We start from the raw sequence: 22,607 nt of genomic DNA, 5'->3' as shown, positions 1-22,607 counted from the left end.
CTAATGCACACATTGTATAAACACGTTGTTTTGTATACACAACTACATACTGCATTATTGCAGTACAGTTGTACAGTTGTTCTACAGTTGTATTATTTTTACTTGCAGGGAGATTTGAACACCCTGGGCAGTATGCGCTACAGGTTCTACCACCACTGGGCATCCTACAAGAACTGGTACAAGTATCAGCCAGCAGACTACATCATGGAGTACTTTGGAGTCAAGATAGCGCTGTACTTCCTGTGGCTTGGTCACTATGTCAGCATGCTAGTGCCGGCCTCTGTGGTCGGACTTTGCTGCTTTTTCATCTCGGTTTTCCTTGAAACCACGTCAGGAACGGTGTAAGAATAATGTATAGCAAATCACTGTGGAGAGCGTTAGCACATAGTGGTATTGGATGAAAGTATCGAGGGTGAATTCAATTTGAAAGATTTTTTGTGTGTAAATTATACAGATGGTTTATATACAGGGTGTATATAAAGTCCCGCACGGGCTTAATATTTTCTAAACGACAACAGATAAATCAATAAGATTTGGTACAACAACACCACACCTAAAAATCTACTTTTTCAAGGAACTATGAATTTTCTGTCATATCATGGGGACGTCCCGCAAGGAGTCAGAAGAAAATCTTAAAAGGAAGCATAGGTCAATATGAACATCAAATGAAAGGTTTTTTTAGTAAAATACAATGCCGCGAACCGCACTTCAAAAGGTTGATCCTGCGCAACATGGCAGCCGTTATGTACGCATTGTACACTGTTGGAATAAGCACACTCATTTCTTAAAAGTATTTCTTCACAGAGAGTTTTTAAAAATTATTCTAACTGGGTCTCTGTAAATCAACCAGTTTTTCTACATTTATTATACTTTATAGGGAAACATTTAATTTAATCTTGTTTAAATCAATTCTGAATGAAGACTTGGGACTGTCCCCTGTTCAGTATTGAACTGTCAGCAGGAATGACGCTTGCCAAGGAAACATCAAAGATGTTATCTGCCCTCTGTGCGACAGTTCTTGTGGCTTTTGGAATCTCACCGATTTCTGTGCCGAGGCTGAAATTCTCTATATTTTTGACAATACATCGACTGTTTTTTTCGCCATCTTCATATCCTTTTGGGGTAGGTGTAGTTTAAAGAGTCTTTACCCTAACATATAATTTAGAACTTTACAAATTTGTGATAGGTTAGTTCCACAAAATTAAGATTTGCCTTTTTGAATTTTTAAATTTTTTCACTACAAACTGGGACGTTGTTTTAACTACTATAGACACCTAGAATACATCAGCAAGAGGTTAAAGGCATGTAACATTATTTTACTACATTTATGTATCATGCGTACATAAACCTTATATACGTAAACCTTGTATACGGTGTGTGTTTTGATATTATAACAACTGGTTGGATACCGGATACCGTTAATTGGTTGTCAAAGTAAATCTAGTCGTCTGAGTGACAACCGATTTTCTCCCTCTTAAAGTGCCATTGTTAAGAAACACAAAGTAAAATTATAGCTCCTAGGTGGTCGTCATAAAGTCTTCAAAAGGAGCAATAATATCACTTTGTAAGGCTTGACAATGGCACCTTAAGTGGATCAACCGATTACCATTCACACGACCAGGAATCTACTTTGGCAACCAGGTATTTAACATCTTGTTGTAGTGTATATGATTGTAAAGTAATCCAGAAGGCAACACCTAGAACAAATTAAGTTTCATATGCCTCTCATTTTACACAGGTTTTAATAATAGGTAATAAAAAGCTATAGCAGCTGTACTTTTTAATAGCGGCAATATACTTGGAGACCTGGAAGCGGTACTCAGCTAAAATAACTCTCCGTTGGGACTTGACGACGATTGACAACATGGATGAGAACCCTCGGCCTGAGTACTCGGCAAAATTGACAAAGTTGGTTGCCAAAAAGAAAGTCAACCGGCACCTGAACTTCATAACAAACATCAAGGAGCCGAGTCTGAGCTTTTGGAAGCACATATTCCCAGGGAAAGTATTGAGCTTTGCAACAATACTGCTGTTGGTAAGTGTGGAAAATTTTAAACCATTTTCTCATTTTAAAGTTGCCAAAATTTGTTCTAATACTTTCTCCTCCTATAACTTACATAGTATATGGAGAAAGTATTGTTTTTGTCAAAATTTTAATGTTTCAGTTCTTTGTGGATGTATCCGTTTTGGGACCCCCAGCTTGAACCCAAAAAAGTTTTTTTTTTTAAATGATGTATGTGTGCGTGTGTCTGTATTGGTACAGAGTTACAGACCATACCTGTGGTCCGATTTTAATTAAATTTGTAACGTGAGTACTAATGCATGGTATCTCCAGACTTCTTTTATTTTTTGAAATCATTATTTTTAACGGTTTTCCCATAAAAACCCAAATAACAAAAAATCTAATAAAAAAAACACTTGTTATGATTTTGATGAAAATTTAGTATGTTATAATCCTTTCATCTTTAACAAAATGGTGTAACCCCCAATGCTGTAAATATTACGTTTCAAAAGTTATTGCAACTTTTGTGATTTGCCCCATAAAATATCATAGTCACTCCCACCACTTACCCATGATAAAGGTTGTTGACAAGCTGATGGGAGAAAGTATGTGTCAGATTGCTGATACCGTTTATTTTAATTTGATCTTAAAATATTAAACCATGAATACTCTGACAATGTAATATTAATGGAGAGATAGATATTTCAGTATGAAATTTTTTTAGATGTACATTGGTTAATTAATTAACTAGAGAACGGCTTAATTAATTAACGGCTCACTGAGCCGCATAGTATGAAACATAACATCAAGGAAAACATTCTGTTTAAATTTGAGTAATTCCAGTTACATCTTAGAGTTGCTTGAAAACTTATTAGAAACTAATTTTAAATATTTCTATTTGCGTATCAAGGTTCACCTACATTATTTCTGCTATCAGTTTTAACTGATAATTTATAATAAATGCTAAACGCTCTGGATTGTGTTGGTGAATTCAGTCAAAAAACTTTCTATAAGTTTTCCAAGGAACTGGCAACATAACCTACTAGCATCAAGAAGTGAACAATCCATTTGCGTTTTTTCTCAATTAAAGTACGTTAAACAGTTAACAAGTTCCAGACCTTGTAAAGTTCTTAACCTACTCAATATTACAAACATTAATATTTACTCCCAAAAAGCTAATGAGTTTCTTTTTATAAACAGCTGTTTTTTGTTTTCAAATTTGTTCTATGTATTTCTTATGGGGAAAACCCGACCTTTGAGAGGGTCTCACACCTTTAAGGGTAGGAATTTTTTAATTATAAAACCTTATTGCAAAACTACATATTGAGATAATTCTTTTGACACCTTAAACGTTGAAATTAGTTCACAAATAACGGAGGAGTTATGTTAACAAAAAACGGCTTCTTGTATTATATACAGGGTGACAAAAAAGTCTGGAAGTGTCTTAATATTTTTTTTACTAAAGCCGTAAGAAAATTCAAACCTTTCACATCAACTTATATGTATGAAAACTACTTTTTGCAAGCATTGCCATGTTTTGACCTTCACCAGGGGACGGCCCATGAGGAGTAGGTACATAATCTTTAATGTAAGCATAGGTTGATATGCACATCATTTTAAAGGGCTGGTCAAGTGGAGTTCATTGCCGCAAACCGCGTCTCAAAAGGTTCATCCGTAACAAAATGGCGGCTGTCCAAAGTTCTTGTGTAAAATACCTGCACAGGCCTTAGTATTGGTAAATACTCATAGTCAACATTAGCCGGGAAAGCTGAAACCCGGTTAAATTTGTTTTGAAGATTGAATAATATTAGTCTATGAGCTAGTTGACTATAAAATACAATTTCAGCTCTCAAGCTAATGTTGAATACAAAGTATTCACCAATACTAAGGCTGGTATATTCCACAAGAACTTTGGACAGCCACCATTTTGTAATGGATGAACCTTTTGAGACGCGGTTTCCGGCAATGAACTCCACTTGACTAACCCTTTAAAATGATGTGCATATCAACCTATGCTTACATTAAAGATGGTGAATGTCAAAAAATGGTTAGTGTAATGCTTAGAAAAAGTAGTTTTCATACAATTATAAATTTATGTGAAAGGTTTGAATTTTATAATGGACTAGCTGTACCCACGGGCTTTGCCCCGTTTAAGTGAGCTCGTTCGCTACGCTAACTCGCTTCCAGGTTGAAGTTTGTTCGCTACGCTCACTCACCTTTTGGTTGCAAATTGGCTGTAGTCATAAATTAAAAAAAAATAATAGTGCTGCACCCTGTTGGTAATCCTTGTAACTTTAATGCTATTGAACATCATAGAAAAGAACCAACTTGTTTAATTGAAACAGCTGTTAAGAAATTCCTTTTAAATATGAAAAATCATAAGTTTAACATGGGAAACTGCAGAGCCACTGGGGCGGAGCCCGAAAGCCCGATCAGAATAAAAACTACTTAGTTTTCCTATTTAATGCCCAAAGAATCAGTGTAAAGAATTTCAGCCTCCTAGGTAAATGGGAAGTGGGAGAATTAGTGATGAGTGAGTGAGTGAGTGAGTGAGTGAGTGCGTCAGTCAGTGAGGGTTTTGCCTTTTATATATTTAGATTTAGTTAAAAAGATATTAAGCCGTTTCCAGACTTTTTTGTCACCCTGTAATCTAGTAAATAAAATTATTTAAATACACTTACTGTAATGTTTTTATTTTAATAAATGTTGATTGTTAGATGTTGGCACCTATTATGTATGACATTATTTTGATTTTATTTGGGTGTATTTAAGATTGCAGTGTCTACAGCATGTCTGATTGGAGTGACTCTGTACCAAATGTTCATAATGACAGTTCTACCAGATGACTGGCCGATGTTCGCTACGTTCACTGCCACGGTTCTAAACCTGCTCTGCATCATAGCACTCGGTCCAGTGAGTTGATATAGATTAGATTAGATATATAATGCCTGCAAAAAAGGGTGTGTCAAACAAAAGGAAGGTATGTGAAGGATGTTGTTGAAAGTATGAGATATGACAGCGTTGATTCTGAAAGATCAGCTGATGCATTTGTCAGGACAATGTATTAAAAACCCTAATGATCAAAGACAACTGTGTTCAGTTTCTAGGATCTTCAGACTGTTTTCATATATGATAACAGATAAATAAGATTTCATAAAAAAAAACGACCAAGCAATGAAACAACTTGTATTATTGTTCTATACAGGGTGATTGATTTAAGTGTGCCAGCCGTTTTATTCGAAAACTATAAGAGATATCAAAAAAAGTTAAATGGTAAGTGCCTTGGATTTTTTATTTAAAAAATTATAGTCAAGTCAAAAAAATTATTTTAGCCGCCATTTTTCCAATATGGCCGCCAACTTAGATTTTTCTTACGGAACACCCTGTATTTTATGATGTATTCTGGTAGAAAAAGTAATTTTAAGACGATTTTATTCTTGTGATTTTTTTCATAAACCTAACCGTTTCAAAGATAATAATGGTTTAAGTTGTGAAATTTTGAATGGTTTTCGAACAAGACAGCTGGCATGCTTGCTTAGGCCTTTATCGAAACTCTTTCTCATGCAGAAATTTCAAAACTTTAACCATTATTATCTTTGAAACGGTTAGGTTTATGAAAAAAATCACAAGAATAAAATCGTCTTAAAATTACTTTTTCTACCAGAATACATCATAAAATACAGGGTGTTCCATAAGAAAAATCTAAGTTGGCGGCCATATTGGAAAAATGGCGGCTAAAATAATTTTTTTGACTTGACTATAATTTTTTAAATAAAAAATCCAAGGCACTTTACCTTTACACTTTTTTTGATATCTCTTATAGTTTTCGAATAAAACGGCTGGCGCACTTATATCAATCACCCTGTAGTAGACACCCTTTTGTTCAGAAATATTTAGTTGGGATTTTAGATGGATCGGACAACCTGCGTATGCTTTACATACTTGCTGCTTTGTATTAAGCCATCAATTGTTGTAAGCAATTCACTACCTGTATCTTTGTGCGAAACATTATACACATGACCTGTATTTCTTAATTATTTTGTTTAGTACAATGGCATACTCCCCTTAGGTATTGAAATTAGAGGAAGTCTAAAAAATCTTATATATTCTCCTGGATGATTTTCTTCTTTAGTTTTAGATTTGTAAACTATTGTATCTTTTATGGCATATCAAATAACTTCATAGTAACAAAAACTAAAGGATAAAATCGTCCAGGAATATATATAAGATTTTGTAGACTTCCTACAAACAACTCCCTCTATCAACAATTTAGTTGTGGTATAAAATTTTGCTAGGTAAAATATTTGTTGTATTCTATTCAACAGAAATCAGTAATCAAATGTTAGCACACATTGTCCGTGGCTAAATTCAACTACTAATTTTATTCTGGCTCATTACAACAGTTTTCATTCCGAAACTCAACTTTAACATGAAAATGCCATGTCTACATATCCATCAAACATCATACCCAACAAACCTAAATTTTTTCTAGGTTTTCAAGAAAGTGGCAAGGATGCTGACCGAGGCGGAGATGCATCGCACGCAGATTGAGTTCGACAACTCTTTCGTCATGAAGCTCTATCTGCTGCAGTTTGTCAACAATTACTCGTCCATCTTCTACATCGCGTTCTTCAAGGGGAAATTTATCGGCACTCCGGCAGCTTATCACCGAGTCTTTGGCTTCCGTCAACTGGAGGTTAGTGGTCAATGACGGTAGGTACGTTTTTAAGTAAAAATGTATATTAGAAAATGAGGAACGTTTTAGTGTATTGTTATTGTCAGATAATGTGTATTAAGTCTCAATAGTTGTACACACTCATTGTATTTTTAAAGAGGTTAAGTGATATCTCACTTAAGAATATAGTTCCAGTCTGAATCAAATTCAAATGTAGATCAAACTACAAAATTTATTTATAAAACCACTTTTTTTTAAGTTCACAATTTTTTTAGTCATAGTTATTAGGTAGCCAAATACAAGATCTCAGAGGATAAACATTTTTACTGATGATTAAGTATTAATATTGTTTACAGGACAGCCAGCAAAGAACAACATTGCAACAGTGGTTGATATTATAGCTTGAGTTATATAGTAATTGATGGCAATCAACATCATTGAGGAACCAATTAAGGCATCATTAACACCCATGACAATTGTCAAAATTTATTTAAATATTTATAACTATTTTGTTATTTCAGTGCACGGCAGGTAGTTGCATGCTTGAACTAACACAACAACTGGCTGTTATCATGATAGGAACGAGAGCTTTTCGTACTTTCAAGAAGATTATCTGGCCGTAAGTATCCTTTTCTCTGGTTCCATACAAGCTCTATCAATAGTTTACTTTCTACCAAACATTTTAAGTTAATACGTCATTGCTGAAGAAGAGGTTTTCTTAGAAAAAGTAAAAAAGTAATGTATCTGCAATCCTAAAGTGCTATAGGAAGGGAGGGAAACAGGTCCCTTAAAAACGTTGTGAAAGAAAATTAACATTCCCTCTAAGAATAAATAGAGTTCCGCTATTAAAAGTCCATCACCAGGTGACCGACTGGGATAAAGTAAAGTGGACACTACATAATTTAGACATCCTTTGTGAAGTAGATTTTTTTTTCTCTCAGTCTCGTTGGAGTTAGTGATTAAAGTAAGGTAAATGTTGCATGCGGATCGCGGTGTGATTGAATGAGAGGAATAGCCAAACTAATAATAGAGGGTGTCTCTTGAAGACTGTCAAGGTTTCAGTAATGTGGTTAACCCTGGTGGTTTCCAACATGTTGATTAGCACGCAAAGTTTCCTCTTCTTTGATCACCGTCTTGATGTAAACTAATCAATACCCGTCGTCGGCTTCGTGCATATGTGTACAGCCTCCTGCTACACACTATGCCACTTTTGCATTTTTCTACATCGAGTCAATTTCCTGCGCACACATAAGTCAACTAGCAATAGATTTTAATGATGGTCAATTCTCCTAACCTAGAGTGTAACTCATACCTGGCGGGAGTGTTGATTTTCCTTAAAATAGTTTTCAAGTTGATTAATTGGCCCATAGAAGTGGGAAGCAGCTAACATAGTTGTGGATGAATTAAAGAACACAACATTGCCTTTAAATTTTGGCTGGCCCGCTTAACAAAGAGGTGTTTTTGAAAAAATAAACTGAATTTTATTTTTGTTTTGTCCCTTAGAGCTTTCTAACTTTTTGTGACTTGTGGGATACCATGTATACTTACCAGTTGTTATTGCAGACTCTCATGGTGTATTATATTGTAGGCACATCCTGTACAAGTGGCGGAAGAGTTTCACCTCGGTCGGAGCGAGGATAAGTGATGGTGATGCTGACCAGTGGGAGAAAGACTTTCTCTTGGTTGAGAAAGGCACACGTCTCATGGTCTCTGATAAACTTGATATGGGTTAGTGTGAATTTCATCCTAGTCACAAAACTCTGTTGAATATGTATTTGTTTAGAATTTTATTTATTTGGGCATGTTTCTTGTAGCCCAAGGGTACCGCTAAGTTCTAAAATGTGTTGTTTAGAAGCGGTAGTGCGAGCTACAATCTGCTACGGAGCTCAGGTGTGAGGATGTATAGAAAGCGATCAAATAGAATCTGTTCAAAAAATGTTTCTCAAAAAATTATTTTCTTTACCTTTTAACACACCAAATTATGCATTATATTTGGAAACATGCTGTGAAAAGTTATATTTTTATACTTTGAATGTAAATCTAAATTATTTATTGAAATGTTTAACTGGGAGATTGCCCAAAATTTTAGCTAAACAAATTATTTCAAGGAATGTATTTTGGAGTAAAGAATGGAAGCTTCTGGGACAACAATTTAATATAAATATTAATTTTCAAAATGATGATTTAGCAGAGCTTAGCGAACAGTTGAGGTCGGTAGCGGAGGGGCTACGTTGTATGTGGAGGGGGGAGTGTGTTGGTCGAGCGCGGACCTCCGTCCACCACAGCCAGTTACTCACGCTCGACCTTGAACTTGGAGATAAGAGTCCCCTCAAACTCAACAATACTCATACCATTTTGTGGATTCTTAAAGCAAGATTAGAGCTTATCAACCCGAATTACAAGCCTTGGCTTGATCAAAATTATAGATGTACCTAAATGAAAATGAACTGATTTTAAAACACATAAGAAATTTTTGGCTGGGAAAACTTTTTTTAAATGAAATAGAATACAGTATCATCAATTTATAAATGGGAGGAATTGGCGAGCTTTAGCTAGTTATCTGGAAAACGCTTGGAAGTATAGATGGGAGATAGTGACAGAATTTAACTTTTGAACCTAAATTAATTGTATATGAAACTCGTCTATAGATAAGTTAGGATCAATATGTTTTTAGAGTTTTTTTTCACTTCTGTAATAAAGTACTCTTTCTCTCTTATATCTTTTCTCTTATGTCTTTATTTCAGAAATATTAATAAATCTGTTTAGTGCTCAATAGGCCTACTATTCTAATCTTAAGTAATTGAACAACTCTATAGTGCCAACAAACCAGACGGTTACTAACCATTGTTTTTATGTGTCTGAGAAAAAATGTATGTTCTAAATTGTAATTAAATTATGGTTGGTCTGTGTAACAAAAAATAACAAACTACATTTATCAGGTTTGGGTTGGGGATGACATTTATTGCTTCTTTTTTCTAATCATGTTTATTTACTACAGTTTACATTCCTTTGGTACAATGTACTTTAGTAAGTTTATTCATATGTCATAAAGCTTACTTTGTTAGTTTTATCATCATGCTGGAATGTGTGTTAAGTTTCTTAACTCTTTAAATATGAAATCTAATTCATCCGAGGAGTAGTCTGAGTGAATGGTCAGTTTTCCTACAATCTAATCTTTCATCGACGTATTCATCAATTTTTATTTTGTTCATTTTACTGACTTGGATTAGACTCAGCTATTTTTAAAAACTTGAAAATCATCACATTTTAACCAAGTCATTTTGCATAAAAACCTGAAGATTGGTGTTGAATCAGAAATTTAAATTGTTAATGCTTTTGAGATTTATAACGGTAAAGTACATTACCTAGTGTGACACATAATTGTTCTACGGTTTCCAGTCTTCCAGTATGGCTTTGTGACACTATTTGCGGTAGCGTTTCCGCTTGCCCCGTTGTTTGCACTCATCAACAATATATTTACGATCAGGATCGATGCCAAGAAGCTCCTGGTGTACCATCGACGTCCGACGCTGCGTCGTACCAAAGGCATTGGAGTGTGGTTCGATATTCTCAACTTTGTATCCAATTTGGCCGTATTTACAAATGTAATTACATCTTTTAAATTGTATTTTCCAACAGAAAAAAATTACTCGACAAATTATTATTGTTGAGATTATATCTACTTAATCATGCATGTCTGTTTCATTTTTTTAAATTTGAATTTATTGATGTTTCATTCCAAATCTATCTGAATTTGTTTGACAAATTATACATTTAAAGCAAAGCCTTAACCAAACAAGAACAATCAGAAAGTTTTGCATCTTTTTAGAGATAACGTTAATGATAAATGCATGTTTTATGGTTCAAATCACTTGCAAATACTGCTAAAAATTGTTCATTAGCTTCCAAAGAATATTTATGTTTGTTCTACTATGTGTCGCAAGTTACCAAAGGAGGCGTTTAAAAGATCTAGTGAAGCCAAAAGTCATTGTCCATTGAATTAACTTTCTGACACATTAGGTTTTATAAATGCAGAAAGTCAAGCATACAATGTAAATACATTTCCAAGTGATAATAGGGTACCAGTTTATATATAAGAAAACCATTCCAATCCATAGAACTTGTTAGCTTTACCAATACATAAAATAATTTTTGTAGAGTTCAGATTATAATTTAAGAATAAATCTTCTTCTTCAGAATGCAGTTTTTTAAAGTGAATAGCACAAGGTTAACTCAGGGATGTAATAAAAGCTAACAACTCTACAGAAGTTTTTTTTTTAATTTCGCACTACTTAGTTACCAAAAACGACAGGATTTGCATAGTCCTGAGAATATCAATTCATTGTTCATTTCTTACAAATTTACTTGGTTGTTTAGCAAGCTTTTCTGATATTAACATAAAATATGATATGAACAATTTTTATTTTTACATTATTCTAATTTCATTTTCCTCCACAGGGTTTCATCATTGCTTTCACCTCCAACTTCATCCCTAGGATGGTGTACAGACTGGCCTTCAGTTCTAATCTGGGAGAAGCAGGCTACCTCAACTACACTTTGTCTTATATGGCTATTAAAGATCTCGACATGAAGAATAAACCCAACACCACGATAGAGTATTGCAGGTACTGTACTAATTTAAGTAAGGTCCAATTACGTAAATATTCTCTTTTATGGGGAGCGAACTGGTCTAGTGTTAGAGTGCAGGGTTTGGTATACAAGTTTCAAACGTCAATCGCCAATGTGTCTTTTAGTTGTGTGAAAATGCCGTGACCCTCTAGGCCTAGCCTGGAGTAATATGTAACAGTTCTGGGCTAGAGCAGCGTACTAGGATTTGGATGAAGGACATAGTCAAATCCTCTGCTGTTCTAGTTATTCCTAGGTCTGGGCGTCAGCTAGGCTTCTCCATCTTCTTTAAGGACTCCACAGTTTGATGCTATCTGCCATCTCACTCCACACTCCACTTCACTTCTCCACCTTCTTATAGTCCTTCCCACTATCACTCCGTCAACTCAATTTGTATAGGATTTCTCTCCTCTCACATTTTTAGCGAATTTCCCATATAGGGAATAAGCTAATAACGTAGTAGGCTACTCATGGAAGACCTGGATCCGTGACCGATTTACTTTTTCGTTTCGAGGTCCCCAGAGGCCAAAAACACCCTCTGTTCAAATTCTTGTATATATATATGTGTCCGTTAGCGCGATAACTCATGCAAAAATGATCCGATTTTGATGAAGTTTGGTAGAAACGTGTAAACCTACATTTATTCGAACGATTTCGCGAACCAGCATGATCGGACTATGGTAACGAGGGTTTATGGGGGGTTTTACAGGATAAAACTTGGTTTTTCCTATTTTTGACTCAAAAAACATAAAACTTTACAAATTCTTTCCAGACCATTTTGTAGAGCTTAAAAAAAGAAATAATTTTGTATATTGAAGTGTTGTTGTATGCCTAACGGTTAGGGAGATAATAAAAAAAAACTTTAAATTTAAGATTCCCATGTTATTCTCATGGAGAATAAATCAACTGTTGTAGTTTGCTTGTTTATGGATATATTTTAATCACATTTGGCAATTTCGTTTATTTTATAATAAGCCATCAACATTTCAATAAAAAACACACCTACCTTCCCTGTAGCAACAAACCTAGGTACTCATGAAAATTAATGTTATTTAAATAGGAAAAAAATCTGACCATTTTCAGGGAATATTTTTGGAGAAATCCAGCCAGGTAAATGGAAATTCACTTTTAGTCTGCAGGTTTGCTGCGGCGGGAGTATTGTCTTGTTCTGTTACTTTTCCGAATTAATAATTTGCTATTTTGTTTGACATGTGACGCAAAATTCTAGGGGGGGAATAAACTAGTATTAACCAAAGTCAGGCTAGGCCTACCCTAGAACTGGACACACTCAAATTTCTTCCCCGGAGTGCTCAGAAGGAGCCAAGAAAAATCCAGGGGTATCGATACGAAGTTGTCACGGCTTTGACTGATCAATTTATTTAAATTTTATCGAAGGCTCAGAGCTCTAGAAGCGCTCAGGAAATCCTGCAGACGCTCAGTTGGAGCTATATCATCCCAGCCTTCGCTAAAGTGTTTTGGATAATTTTGCCTAACTTTTAGAATGACTCTGTAGGGCCGACGAGTATCCAATCTTAAGCCAATGTGATATAAATACTCGTATTAAACTGTAAACTATCTGGCTAAGGACGTCTTCCTTATACAGACCGTCTTCCTGGAAGACGTCAAGGCGGTTTCACACTGGCGTCCGCGGACGATAATTTCGTCCGCGGACGGATGAAATGATTCGGATGGATGCTACGCGCCCCCTTCACATTGCGAGCTACGTTTCAAACGTCCACTCATTCGCGCATGCGCATATGGAGTTGGCCATTCCTATTACAATCATAGATTAAACATACTTCCTCTTACAACTCAGTGGAGGTGTGCAAAATGTCTGAGCCTTCTGTCCCATGGTGTCAACCCGGATTTTCTGTTCTGTGGCTTGATTCAAGTAGTGATGATAGTGACGACGAGGTTGTAGGCCCTACTTTTGTACTCATTATCAAAAAGGAGAAAGTGGGTTCATCCAATTAACAGTAAGCGGCAGCGATTTGGTGAATCATTGTAATAATGCAAATGATCAAAGTAATACAAATCTAATAATGATTTACTGTACAGTAATTCGTATAATATACATGGTTATTGGTTAGGATACTTTATTCTCTTTGTAATCTCTGTGGAGTGTAGTCGCAATTTCCAACCAAATTTTATCTTTCTCTTGTTGATCTCTATAAATTTCTATAGTTGTATCCCAGATAACTGGGTAGGCACGGACAGCCTCAATTAATTCAGCCATAACAAACAACAAGGGAGGACACAAAACAACAACTAGATGAACACTATGACTGTAAACACAAACTACTGAACACTGTGATGCGAGTGACACATGCCTCGCTGAGAGCTACTCAGCTACTGCTCTGTCTGCGCATGCGCGAGGGCGTGATCGTCCGCGGACGTTTTAGAAAAATCGCTCCCAGAGCGATTCCACCAAATCGTCCACGGACGAATTTCTGCATCCGCGGATGGACGCTACGTTTCAATGGGCGGTGTGAACGGTCCCATCTGATAACATGGGCAGCGATTTATTTTCGCATCCGTCCGCGGACGAAGAAATCGTCCGCGGATGCCAGTGTGAAACCGCCTTCAAATAGCGAAACATCCTTGTCCGGCTCAAATCTTGATTTCCTCGGTCGAGGCTTAATCGCTCTGGTGGTGAGTTTGAGAACTAGCCAACAGCTGATCGGAAATTCACCTGTTGAGCCGGTCTAGTTGTCGTCTGTCGTTGGTCAACAAACACCATTTCGAGGTTAAGTGATGTTGTAATCGGCGTTAAATATTCGTAAAATCGGTCGTTTTAACTTTATTATGTGAAACGAAGTGCTATTATGAATAAATATATCGTTGTGGGTGTGTTTGTGTACTTCACTGTTATTAAAAGTAGGCCTACGTTCTTTGGCCCATAAGCCCAAGCTATGGCCAACACATAGGCCTAGGAGTAGGATGTTGTGGATAAAAATCGGGTAAGTTATGGTGTTTGTTGACTAGCAATACGTTTTTACCCCCCTTAAAATTTGGTACCTCACAGACATTTATTTGAGAAATCTACATTTATGGTTGTGAAACTTAGCCATACCGGTACTTGTAAAAAATAAAAACAAAAATGGGTGTAAGAGCAAAAATAAATCCAAACAAGAGTGGTATACTGCTGATCTAGCCTCCATGAAGGAGAAACTTTTGAATTTGTTTTATTTGAAAAATAATACAAGTGATTCATGTAATTTAGGTATCAATGTGGCTTATAATGGTTTGAAATATAAATATAAAGTAGCAGTGAAATAAGCAAAACTTCAAAATAATGCATTCCATATAGAAAACAGCAGCAATAAATGTAAAGCAGCTTGGGATTTAATTAAGAAAAACAAAGTACCGTATCTAGTGATGTAGTAGCACCAAAGATTGATTCAGACATTATAAATAATTACTTCATTAACTCTATTATTGATATAAAAAAAAACTGGACAACCAAAGGACATGTAGCTCTTATTTGGACTTTGTAGATGAAAAATTGAATAAAAATAACACTGTATTTAGTTGGGATGAAATAACACCTAAAATGATAGTTAATGCAGTAAAGAAAATGAAAAATTCTAATAGTAAAGATGTGTATGGAATGTCAAACAAATTATTTAAAAGTATTATCCATAGTTTAGATGTACCCCTTGCTATGAGTACAAATGCATTGTTAAGGGAAGGATTATTTCCAGATTCAATGAAGATTTCTCTCGCGTTTGCCCGGTCTATAAGAAGGGTCCCAAAAACGAGCCCCAGAGTTATCGTCCTGTCTCAATTGTCCCAGTCCTTGGAAAATTAATTGAAATACTAGTCTATGAACAAATCAGTGAATATTTTGAGGCAAATGACTTGTTTAATGTTTCCCAATTTGGATTTAGAAAAGGAATGTCTACAATTGATGCTCTTGACAATCTCATCAGGCAAATTCATCAGTCCTTTGAAAGCAAGACCTTTGCTCAGGGCACCTTTTGTGACCTGAGCAAAGCATTTGATTGTGTTGACTTTGAAATTCTTATTAAAAAGTTAGAACTGTATGGGTTTAACGGATCTTCTCTAAATTTTCTTTCATCTTATTTAAAAAACCGGAAACAACTAGTAAATTCTAATGGGAAAAAGTCACAAGAAAGGGAAGTAACTTGGGGCGTTCCACAGGGATCAGTCCTTGGCCCACTTCTGTTTTTAATTTACATTAATGACCTTCCAATGGCAATAAATACTAAAACTATTCTGTACGCGGATGATACAACTTTTTTTCATGAAAACAATAACCAACTTGTACTTCAAAATTTAGTCCAAGTCACAAAATTAAACGCATCCAAATGGTTTCATGCCAATGGCTTTCTATTGAATGACTGTAAAACTCAAGAAATAAAATTTACATTGAAACACGATTCTGCCTTAAATAATGAAAATAGTGCTGTCACTACAAAATTGTTGGGTCTTCATATTGATAATAAACTATCCTGGAATGAGCATATAAATTATTTGTCTACTAGACTATCTCGAGTAATTTTTCTTCTTGGTCGTCTCAAAGATGTAATTCCAAAGAACTATTTGATCGGCTTATTTTGCGTATTTTCAGTCTGTAATGAGATATGGATTGATATTCTGGGGTGGGTGTGGAAGAATTAATGAAATTTTAATCCTACAGAAGGGGGCCATCAGAGCTATGAATGGATCAGAGGCAGACGAGCACTTCAAGCCTCTTTTTAAGGATTATAAGATTAAAACTGTAATAAATTTGTTTATTTATGATCTTGCCCTTTATATCTTAAAAAAACCCCATCACCTAAAATTCAATAATCATAATCACAATACCAGATTTAAAAATAGTGCCTTGTTAGAATCACATCGTCTGAGTAAGACTAGCAAGAGCCACATAGTGTTATCAACTAAAGTATATAACCTTTTAAAACACAATATTGATGCTTATCCGCAAGAAAAATTTAAGTCCTTGTTTTATAATTGGCTATTAGACAACCCTTCTTATAGCCTGGACGATTTGTTCAAATCTGGCCAAATAAATCTTTGATTGTATAACCCTGCTGCTAACCTGTTGCTTTATCAGGTCCTTATATTGTTGTTTATTTAGTCATATGTACATACTTTAGTTATTAAGCCCTATTGTTTTTTCAAAGTATTGAAAGTGTTTTGATTTTGTTTTGTTTGACGATTGATGTATAATCATGATTTTGACTTTGTCGATGATCTAATGTATCCTTATGACAAATAAAGATTTTTATTATTATTATTTATTATACAATTGAAAAGGCAATGAAACTCAATAAAAAAAAAAAATTGAGCTATGAATAGAATATGTGGTACGAGCAAGATGCCTGTATGAACTTTGTCCCTGAAAGCTAATTCAAACTGAGTGACGGTTTTTCTAAATTTTTCTGAACTGGGAATGTTATTATCATGCAAAAAAGCACAAACCCAATGTAGATCTGTTTCTAATTATTAAACTCTTGAAGCTTTATTTTAAGATACAATTTCCTGCGGATTAGTGATAAATATTTTGTGTGGTGTTAATATTTACTTATAGTTAACACCTTTTTGGATTTAGTCCAGTTTCTGCACCAAAGTGTTGTTGCCCTTAGTCTGCACTCGAACATTCAATTATTGTAAAAATCTTCAGTAGGAGATGGCCATTTAAAATATCCCAAAAGTACATTGGTTTACATGAGTAAATCATCTTGTACCTCGTTATCACAAAGGACACAAACAAACATTTTTTCATAAACATAGGAAAGGATAAGAACCCAATTTGGAAAGATTAACTAATAATATACTGCACTGACCACCCCAGTCTAAACTCAACGTACAAGTATATCTTTAAAAAATCAGTTGATTAGTGTTTAAATATTATATAACATTACTAGCCCCAGCCCGGTAAGTGATGTTTTACCTTGCGAGCACGCCTCGCGCAGGATTTTTGTGCGAGTACGGTACAGCTTACCGGGCGAGTAACGTACGACTTTGTATACTTTACATCATACAACACAGAAACATTAGTACATTTTAAACTCATACCACAATTTATTTAAGACATAACTTAAATTATAATATTTTTATATTTCAGAAAATAAAATAGGCCGTTACAATTAGCTGTTTATTTCATCAGCTGACTAATTGCACGGTAAAAGTACATTACATTTCTGTTCTGTTTGTAGGCACGGCAAAGAATGCCAACTTTCCAGCCTATCAATACGGATGGAAAAGTACCTCTATCTGTGTAGTATGATGTATGTTTAATTCAAAAATATTTCATTTTACAGATACTTGGACTTCAGAGAACCCCCATGGTCTGAGAATAAATATGGAGAGACGAGAATGTTTTGGGTTGTGTTGGCAGCTCGTTTTGGATTCTTTATATTTTTTGAGGTGAATAGTTCAGATTTTAAAAGGAATATCTTTCAATTGTTTTCAAATATGGGATTGAGGATGGATAGTAACCAAAAGTATGCAATAAGTGAATATGTGATGTGAATGTTAGAGTGAATTTTATTTTTAAAAGTTTGCTTGAAAACACACTTAACTTAAAATCAACTTGAATATTTAGTTTAAAGTATTTGACATGTTTCCAGAATATTATCATGATAGCTGTGATACTGGTCAAGTGGTTAATTCCAGATATCCCTCAAAAAGTAGATTGGCAAATGAGACGCAAGCACTTTGTCATCAATGAAACGATCATCAATCGTGAATCTTCCCAGAAGTGTAAGTAGACATGATATTCTATTCCCTCACATACAAGACCTGCCTTGATGGTGGAATGATATTTTGAATGTTTCGTCTGAATGGCAAATTACTAGGATAGCTAACTGTATGAGTTTAAGTGAATAAGAAGTCCAATCATAGGAATTGTGTTGATACAATTTAGTCCTCACTACAAAAGCCAACTAAATATTTGGCATTAAAGATAATGTTGAATATCTGACTAACTGTTAAATCGTTTGCTTATGCAATCTCTCAGTTTTTCATAAAAAGTTGAGTGCACGTGATTTTACTGCAGTGAGCCTACTGTAGCAAATGTTGATGTAGATATAATGTTGCCTTTTGTTACAGCTTGGTGGTTCATGAACTGGTTCAAAAGAGACCCAAATGTATCTCAGATGGGCAGTGAATAACAAACCTAAAATAAACAACACAAGTGTGTCTGTGGGTTTGGTAAGTAACTTAACTGTCTTAGCTAGTTATGTAGTTACATCACAGCCACCTCTAATACAAGGCCGCGGCGAGCGAAAAGTGGCAACGTTGCATCCGTGTCTTGGTGCGCGGTCGTCTTACCATTACAGTAAATGGAGGAGTCGTGTACTCGACATGCATAATCGCGTTTCTAATACCCTTAATCATTAGTAATGACATTGAACTTGTTACTACAGCATGCCAGATAGATGTGATGTGCCTGGATGCAAGAATAATTACGAAAGCTTAATTAAAAATGAATAATACATACAGTACATACCTGGGGATCTCACATTGATTATATAACACCAAAACTATCAAGAACAATATTTCTCCTAAGACGCCTGGTTCATTGCTTGGTAACAAATTCTGTTAGAACTGCCTATTTTGCCTACTTTTAATCAATAGTTATATATGGATTAATTCTATGGGGTAACTGCAGTAGAGTGGATGAAATCTTAATTCTCCAAAAAAGAGCCGTTAGGGTTATCGCTGAATCTGAACTTGATGAACATTGTAAACCTCTTTTTGTTTCAATGAAAATTCCTACTATTATTAATCTGTATATCTTTGATTTAACTGTATATGTAATAGATAACACACAAATACTAAAATTCACTTAAATACAAATCCCCACACTCTATTAATTAATAGTCTCTATAAATTATTCTTCACATTAAAACTATTATTGAAAACTAATCCTCTATTTTTTTATTAAGATATGATGTTATCAGAAATTATTTTATATTTAATCTGTTATTGATGTTCCAGGCCAGCTTGAAGGAGAAATTGTTTGTTTAGTTGTTTTGTTCTATATATTATATAATTTAAGTTTAATTTTATATTCACATCTACTTTAATTTGCTTCATGACAATTTGTAAAATGCAATCTGACCTATCCTATTGTACTTTATTGTACCGAATGGAAATAAATATATTTGATTTGATTTGATTTGAGTGTTCTAAGATTCTACGCGATCCGCCGCATAAGCAACAATAGCTTCCTGCTATTCTTCGGTCAAATTAGACATCTTAAAACAATTCTCGTTTTTGTGTGAAACATTTTCACGAATATGAACTTAAATTTGTAAAAAAAATTAAGAATAAGACAATGATTCGTGTAAATATACACGCGAGTTTTAGGTATGAGAAAGCCGTACTATTTCCTTGTTTATTTGTCTATCTATTGATTAAAGCTGTTGTTAATTGATTAAAATAACTTAAATAACTACCACTTCGAAGAAATAAACCGGTGTTTCTGTTAAGTAGGCCTACTAGTAAAAAATATGTACTACACCATCTAACAATTAAAACATCATATTCTCCGACTCCAGTCTGAATGTTGATGTGATAAAACAATTCTATTAATATTGTGGAAAGCCATATGGAGGCCTAGCTTCTGAAATAGTTTACAAAATTAAAAACGTTTTGCTTAGTAATTATTCAAAGAAAATAAATTATTTATAGTCAGTATGCCTTCAAAATGAAAACTTCAAATTTTGTTGTCGCTAACTAATGGTTTTCTCAGGTAGACTAAAACATAATATTCCTATTGAAAATTGAAAATCAATTTTATTCGAACAAATTGTTAGATGTTAGTCTCTACAAATCCCAAAGTCTCTACAAATATTGAAGTGGCAATAAGTTAGTCCTAATGTATTACCATTCTTGGTATAGTAGCTATAATTTGTAAAATTTAAGCCCAGTCTGTCTAGTAGTTTTTACTATGTTGAATAACACACATATATACAGACACCATGAGATTGTTATATAATAGTATAGATTATCAAATTAACAAAGGAAATATGTAAAGTCCATCTATTTCCACATTTATCGTACTTACAATACGATAAACGCAACCAAAAACATTATGTTAGTATTTTTAGTTTTAGACATATTGTGGTATGTTACAATTTTTCACTAAATAAAAAAACCTAGATTCTAATTTGTCTATTTGACCATACCCTAAAATCCAAAAATATGTAATTTAAATACTTTGATTCATTGATACAGAGCAGCAATACTCTCATTGATGTTTATAGCCTAGCACGAGTGCCGGACTCAGGCAGCGGGTGAGTGCGGCGTTGCCAGTTCGAACGTCGCGGCCTTGTATTAGAGGTGGCTATGGTTACATTGTCATTAGGTTTATGCCCAATTCTCACATGATCATAATATCTACTAAAACATGGCAATTGTTAAACACATTTGAGCTTCACTGCAGAAATTCTAAACAAAAGTATCTAAGGTTGTGTAAATCGTCAGTCCTTAGTGTTAAACAGTATTCAGAGAAGTATTAGTTCAAGGTCGTATAACCCATTGTCAAATCCAATAGCAAGCAGATTTAAGGTTATTATTAAGGAAATTGTCAGAAAAGCAGGCTTACCTTTAAATAAGTCCATAGAGACACATAAAATACACAGCACAAAAGTATAAACTTTCTTCAACCACTGGAGAAATGGCAATGGCAGTTGCAATTTGAATCTATTACACCTTGTCAGGGTTGCCAACACAGCTGAATAGAACAGTGAAAATATAGTGGATTATTCATAACTAGTGGCCTGTAGGGGCCATAGCCCCTAATTTAGACTACAATAAACAACCATATATAAAAAATAATTGAAATGGTTTTTAAAACTATCAATTATATGTTACTTAAAATTAACAGTGTTTCTTGTTTTATATCTTGGTTTTCTTCCGTTGGAGTCGTATATTAGTTGCTTCTGATGTGTCAATGAAATACAATTGTAAAATAATGATTAAATCAATAACACAACATAATGGACACAACAAAATGGAAACGTGCACACGGTTTGGCCTGAGCCCGGAGAACGACGAATCAGAGCTGAAATCATACAGCCAAACATTGCACATCTTTTCTAGTTTAAAATTGAAGATTTGTTTTGTAATCTTACGAATTCTGTTATAGTTTCCATTTTGAGAACCAAATGTAAAGGTTAAAATTATTATGAAGGGAACTCCCCATTTTTCGGTAGTAAGTCAGAAATATATCTATGCATTTATCCCTGAATTTTAAGACAGTAAGGCCCATTTCCCGGAATCTCTTTTTGTGTAGAGGAAAGCGACGCAAAAGCCATTGCACTGTTGTATTGCCTTATGTTTTTTATGAAGTTCGAATCATGTAAAAACAGTTCTTTTAGTTCGTCATTTACTTGTGGTTGTGGCATGTCCATTGTGGCAACATGCGTTGAAATGTCCATTTGTGGCCTCCTCTGCGAAGTGAAATGCGTCACAATGCATGCAAGTGCTTTAGGAGGACCTAGATTGTGAGAAGCAACACTCAACTCATTTTCCAGCGTTCTTCTAAAGACAGGTTGTAAAACAGCTTCTGGATTTCTTTCACAGTTAGGCCCTACATGACGTTCTCTTTTGCATTTCTTAAGTCTGTTTAATTCCTGGACACTCTTCCACGTCTTGCAGGTCTTCCCCTACCCTGTCTAGTTACTTCACTCATTATAAAAACGGAAAACAAAAAAATTAAACACAATTCATTTTGAAACATTATTTACCAACATTGACTTTCGGAATAAATGTAAATATTGCAAATAAATAAGTAACAACTGATAGAATACAGACGTTTTTCAGTTCCCATGCATTTCTTATGGTGGATATTTTACTTTTTACCTCGTTTTCTGGTAACTTTATGGGAATTCTGCTATTTTTCCCGAGTCCCTGGGGTCAAGACCTTTAATTTAAGACCTTTCCCAGTTTTCTGCGACTTACCAGACGTCCACAATTTTCTGGTAAAAATTTGGTCTTACAGAATTATATATATAGATGAGTGAACAAACATATTCATACATGCAACAGTAGAAACAACATTTAGTCTCTTCAGCTGTTTTGGAAACCCTGACAAGGTGTAATAGATTAAAATTGCAACTGCCATTGCCATTTCACCAGTGGTTGAAGAAAATTTCTACTTTTGTGTTGTATATCTTATGTGTCCCTACCCTACGGACTTATTTAACGGTAAGCCTGCTTTCCTGTCAATTTCCTTAATAATTCCTATCTTTATAATAATTGCTCTAGGGAAAATGTCCTATCATTTTATCAGATTTATGGTTATTCATTATAAACCGTAAAAAC

General features: G+C 34.7%; 1 protein-coding gene across 1 annotated transcript in view; it reads left to right on the top strand.

Annotated features, from left to right (window-relative positions):
- The window catches only part of LOC128992863 (anoctamin-4-like), a 52,607-nt gene that overhangs the window by 29,428 nt on the left and 572 nt on the right, over positions 1 to 22,607 (top strand). Inside the window, exons 6-17 of the mRNA XM_054416606.1 lie at positions 109 to 341; positions 962 to 1,122; positions 1,788 to 2,035; positions 4,775 to 4,915; positions 6,495 to 6,698; positions 7,199 to 7,296; positions 8,266 to 8,405; positions 10,077 to 10,282; positions 11,136 to 11,302; positions 17,594 to 17,699; positions 17,903 to 18,035; positions 18,384 to 18,485. Coding sequence (XP_054272581.1) covers positions 109 to 341; positions 962 to 1,122; positions 1,788 to 2,035; positions 4,775 to 4,915; positions 6,495 to 6,698; positions 7,199 to 7,296; positions 8,266 to 8,405; positions 10,077 to 10,282; positions 11,136 to 11,302; positions 17,594 to 17,699; positions 17,903 to 18,035; positions 18,384 to 18,445 — 1,899 coding nt within the window. The 3' untranslated portion in view covers positions 18,446 to 18,485. The remainder of the gene's footprint in view (positions 1 to 108; positions 342 to 961; positions 1,123 to 1,787; positions 2,036 to 4,774; positions 4,916 to 6,494; positions 6,699 to 7,198; positions 7,297 to 8,265; positions 8,406 to 10,076; positions 10,283 to 11,135; positions 11,303 to 17,593; positions 17,700 to 17,902; positions 18,036 to 18,383; positions 18,486 to 22,607) is intronic.

This window comes from Macrosteles quadrilineatus, unplaced genomic scaffold (assembly GCF_028750875.1).
Source record: "Macrosteles quadrilineatus isolate MER2022 unplaced genomic scaffold, UCM_ALF_1.0 Scaffold_4__1_contigs__length_99947679, whole genome shotgun sequence".
In the NCBI taxonomy this organism is placed as follows: Eukaryota; Metazoa; Arthropoda; class Insecta; order Hemiptera; family Cicadellidae; genus Macrosteles; species Macrosteles quadrilineatus.
This window is presented reverse-complemented; position numbering and strand designations above follow the sequence as displayed.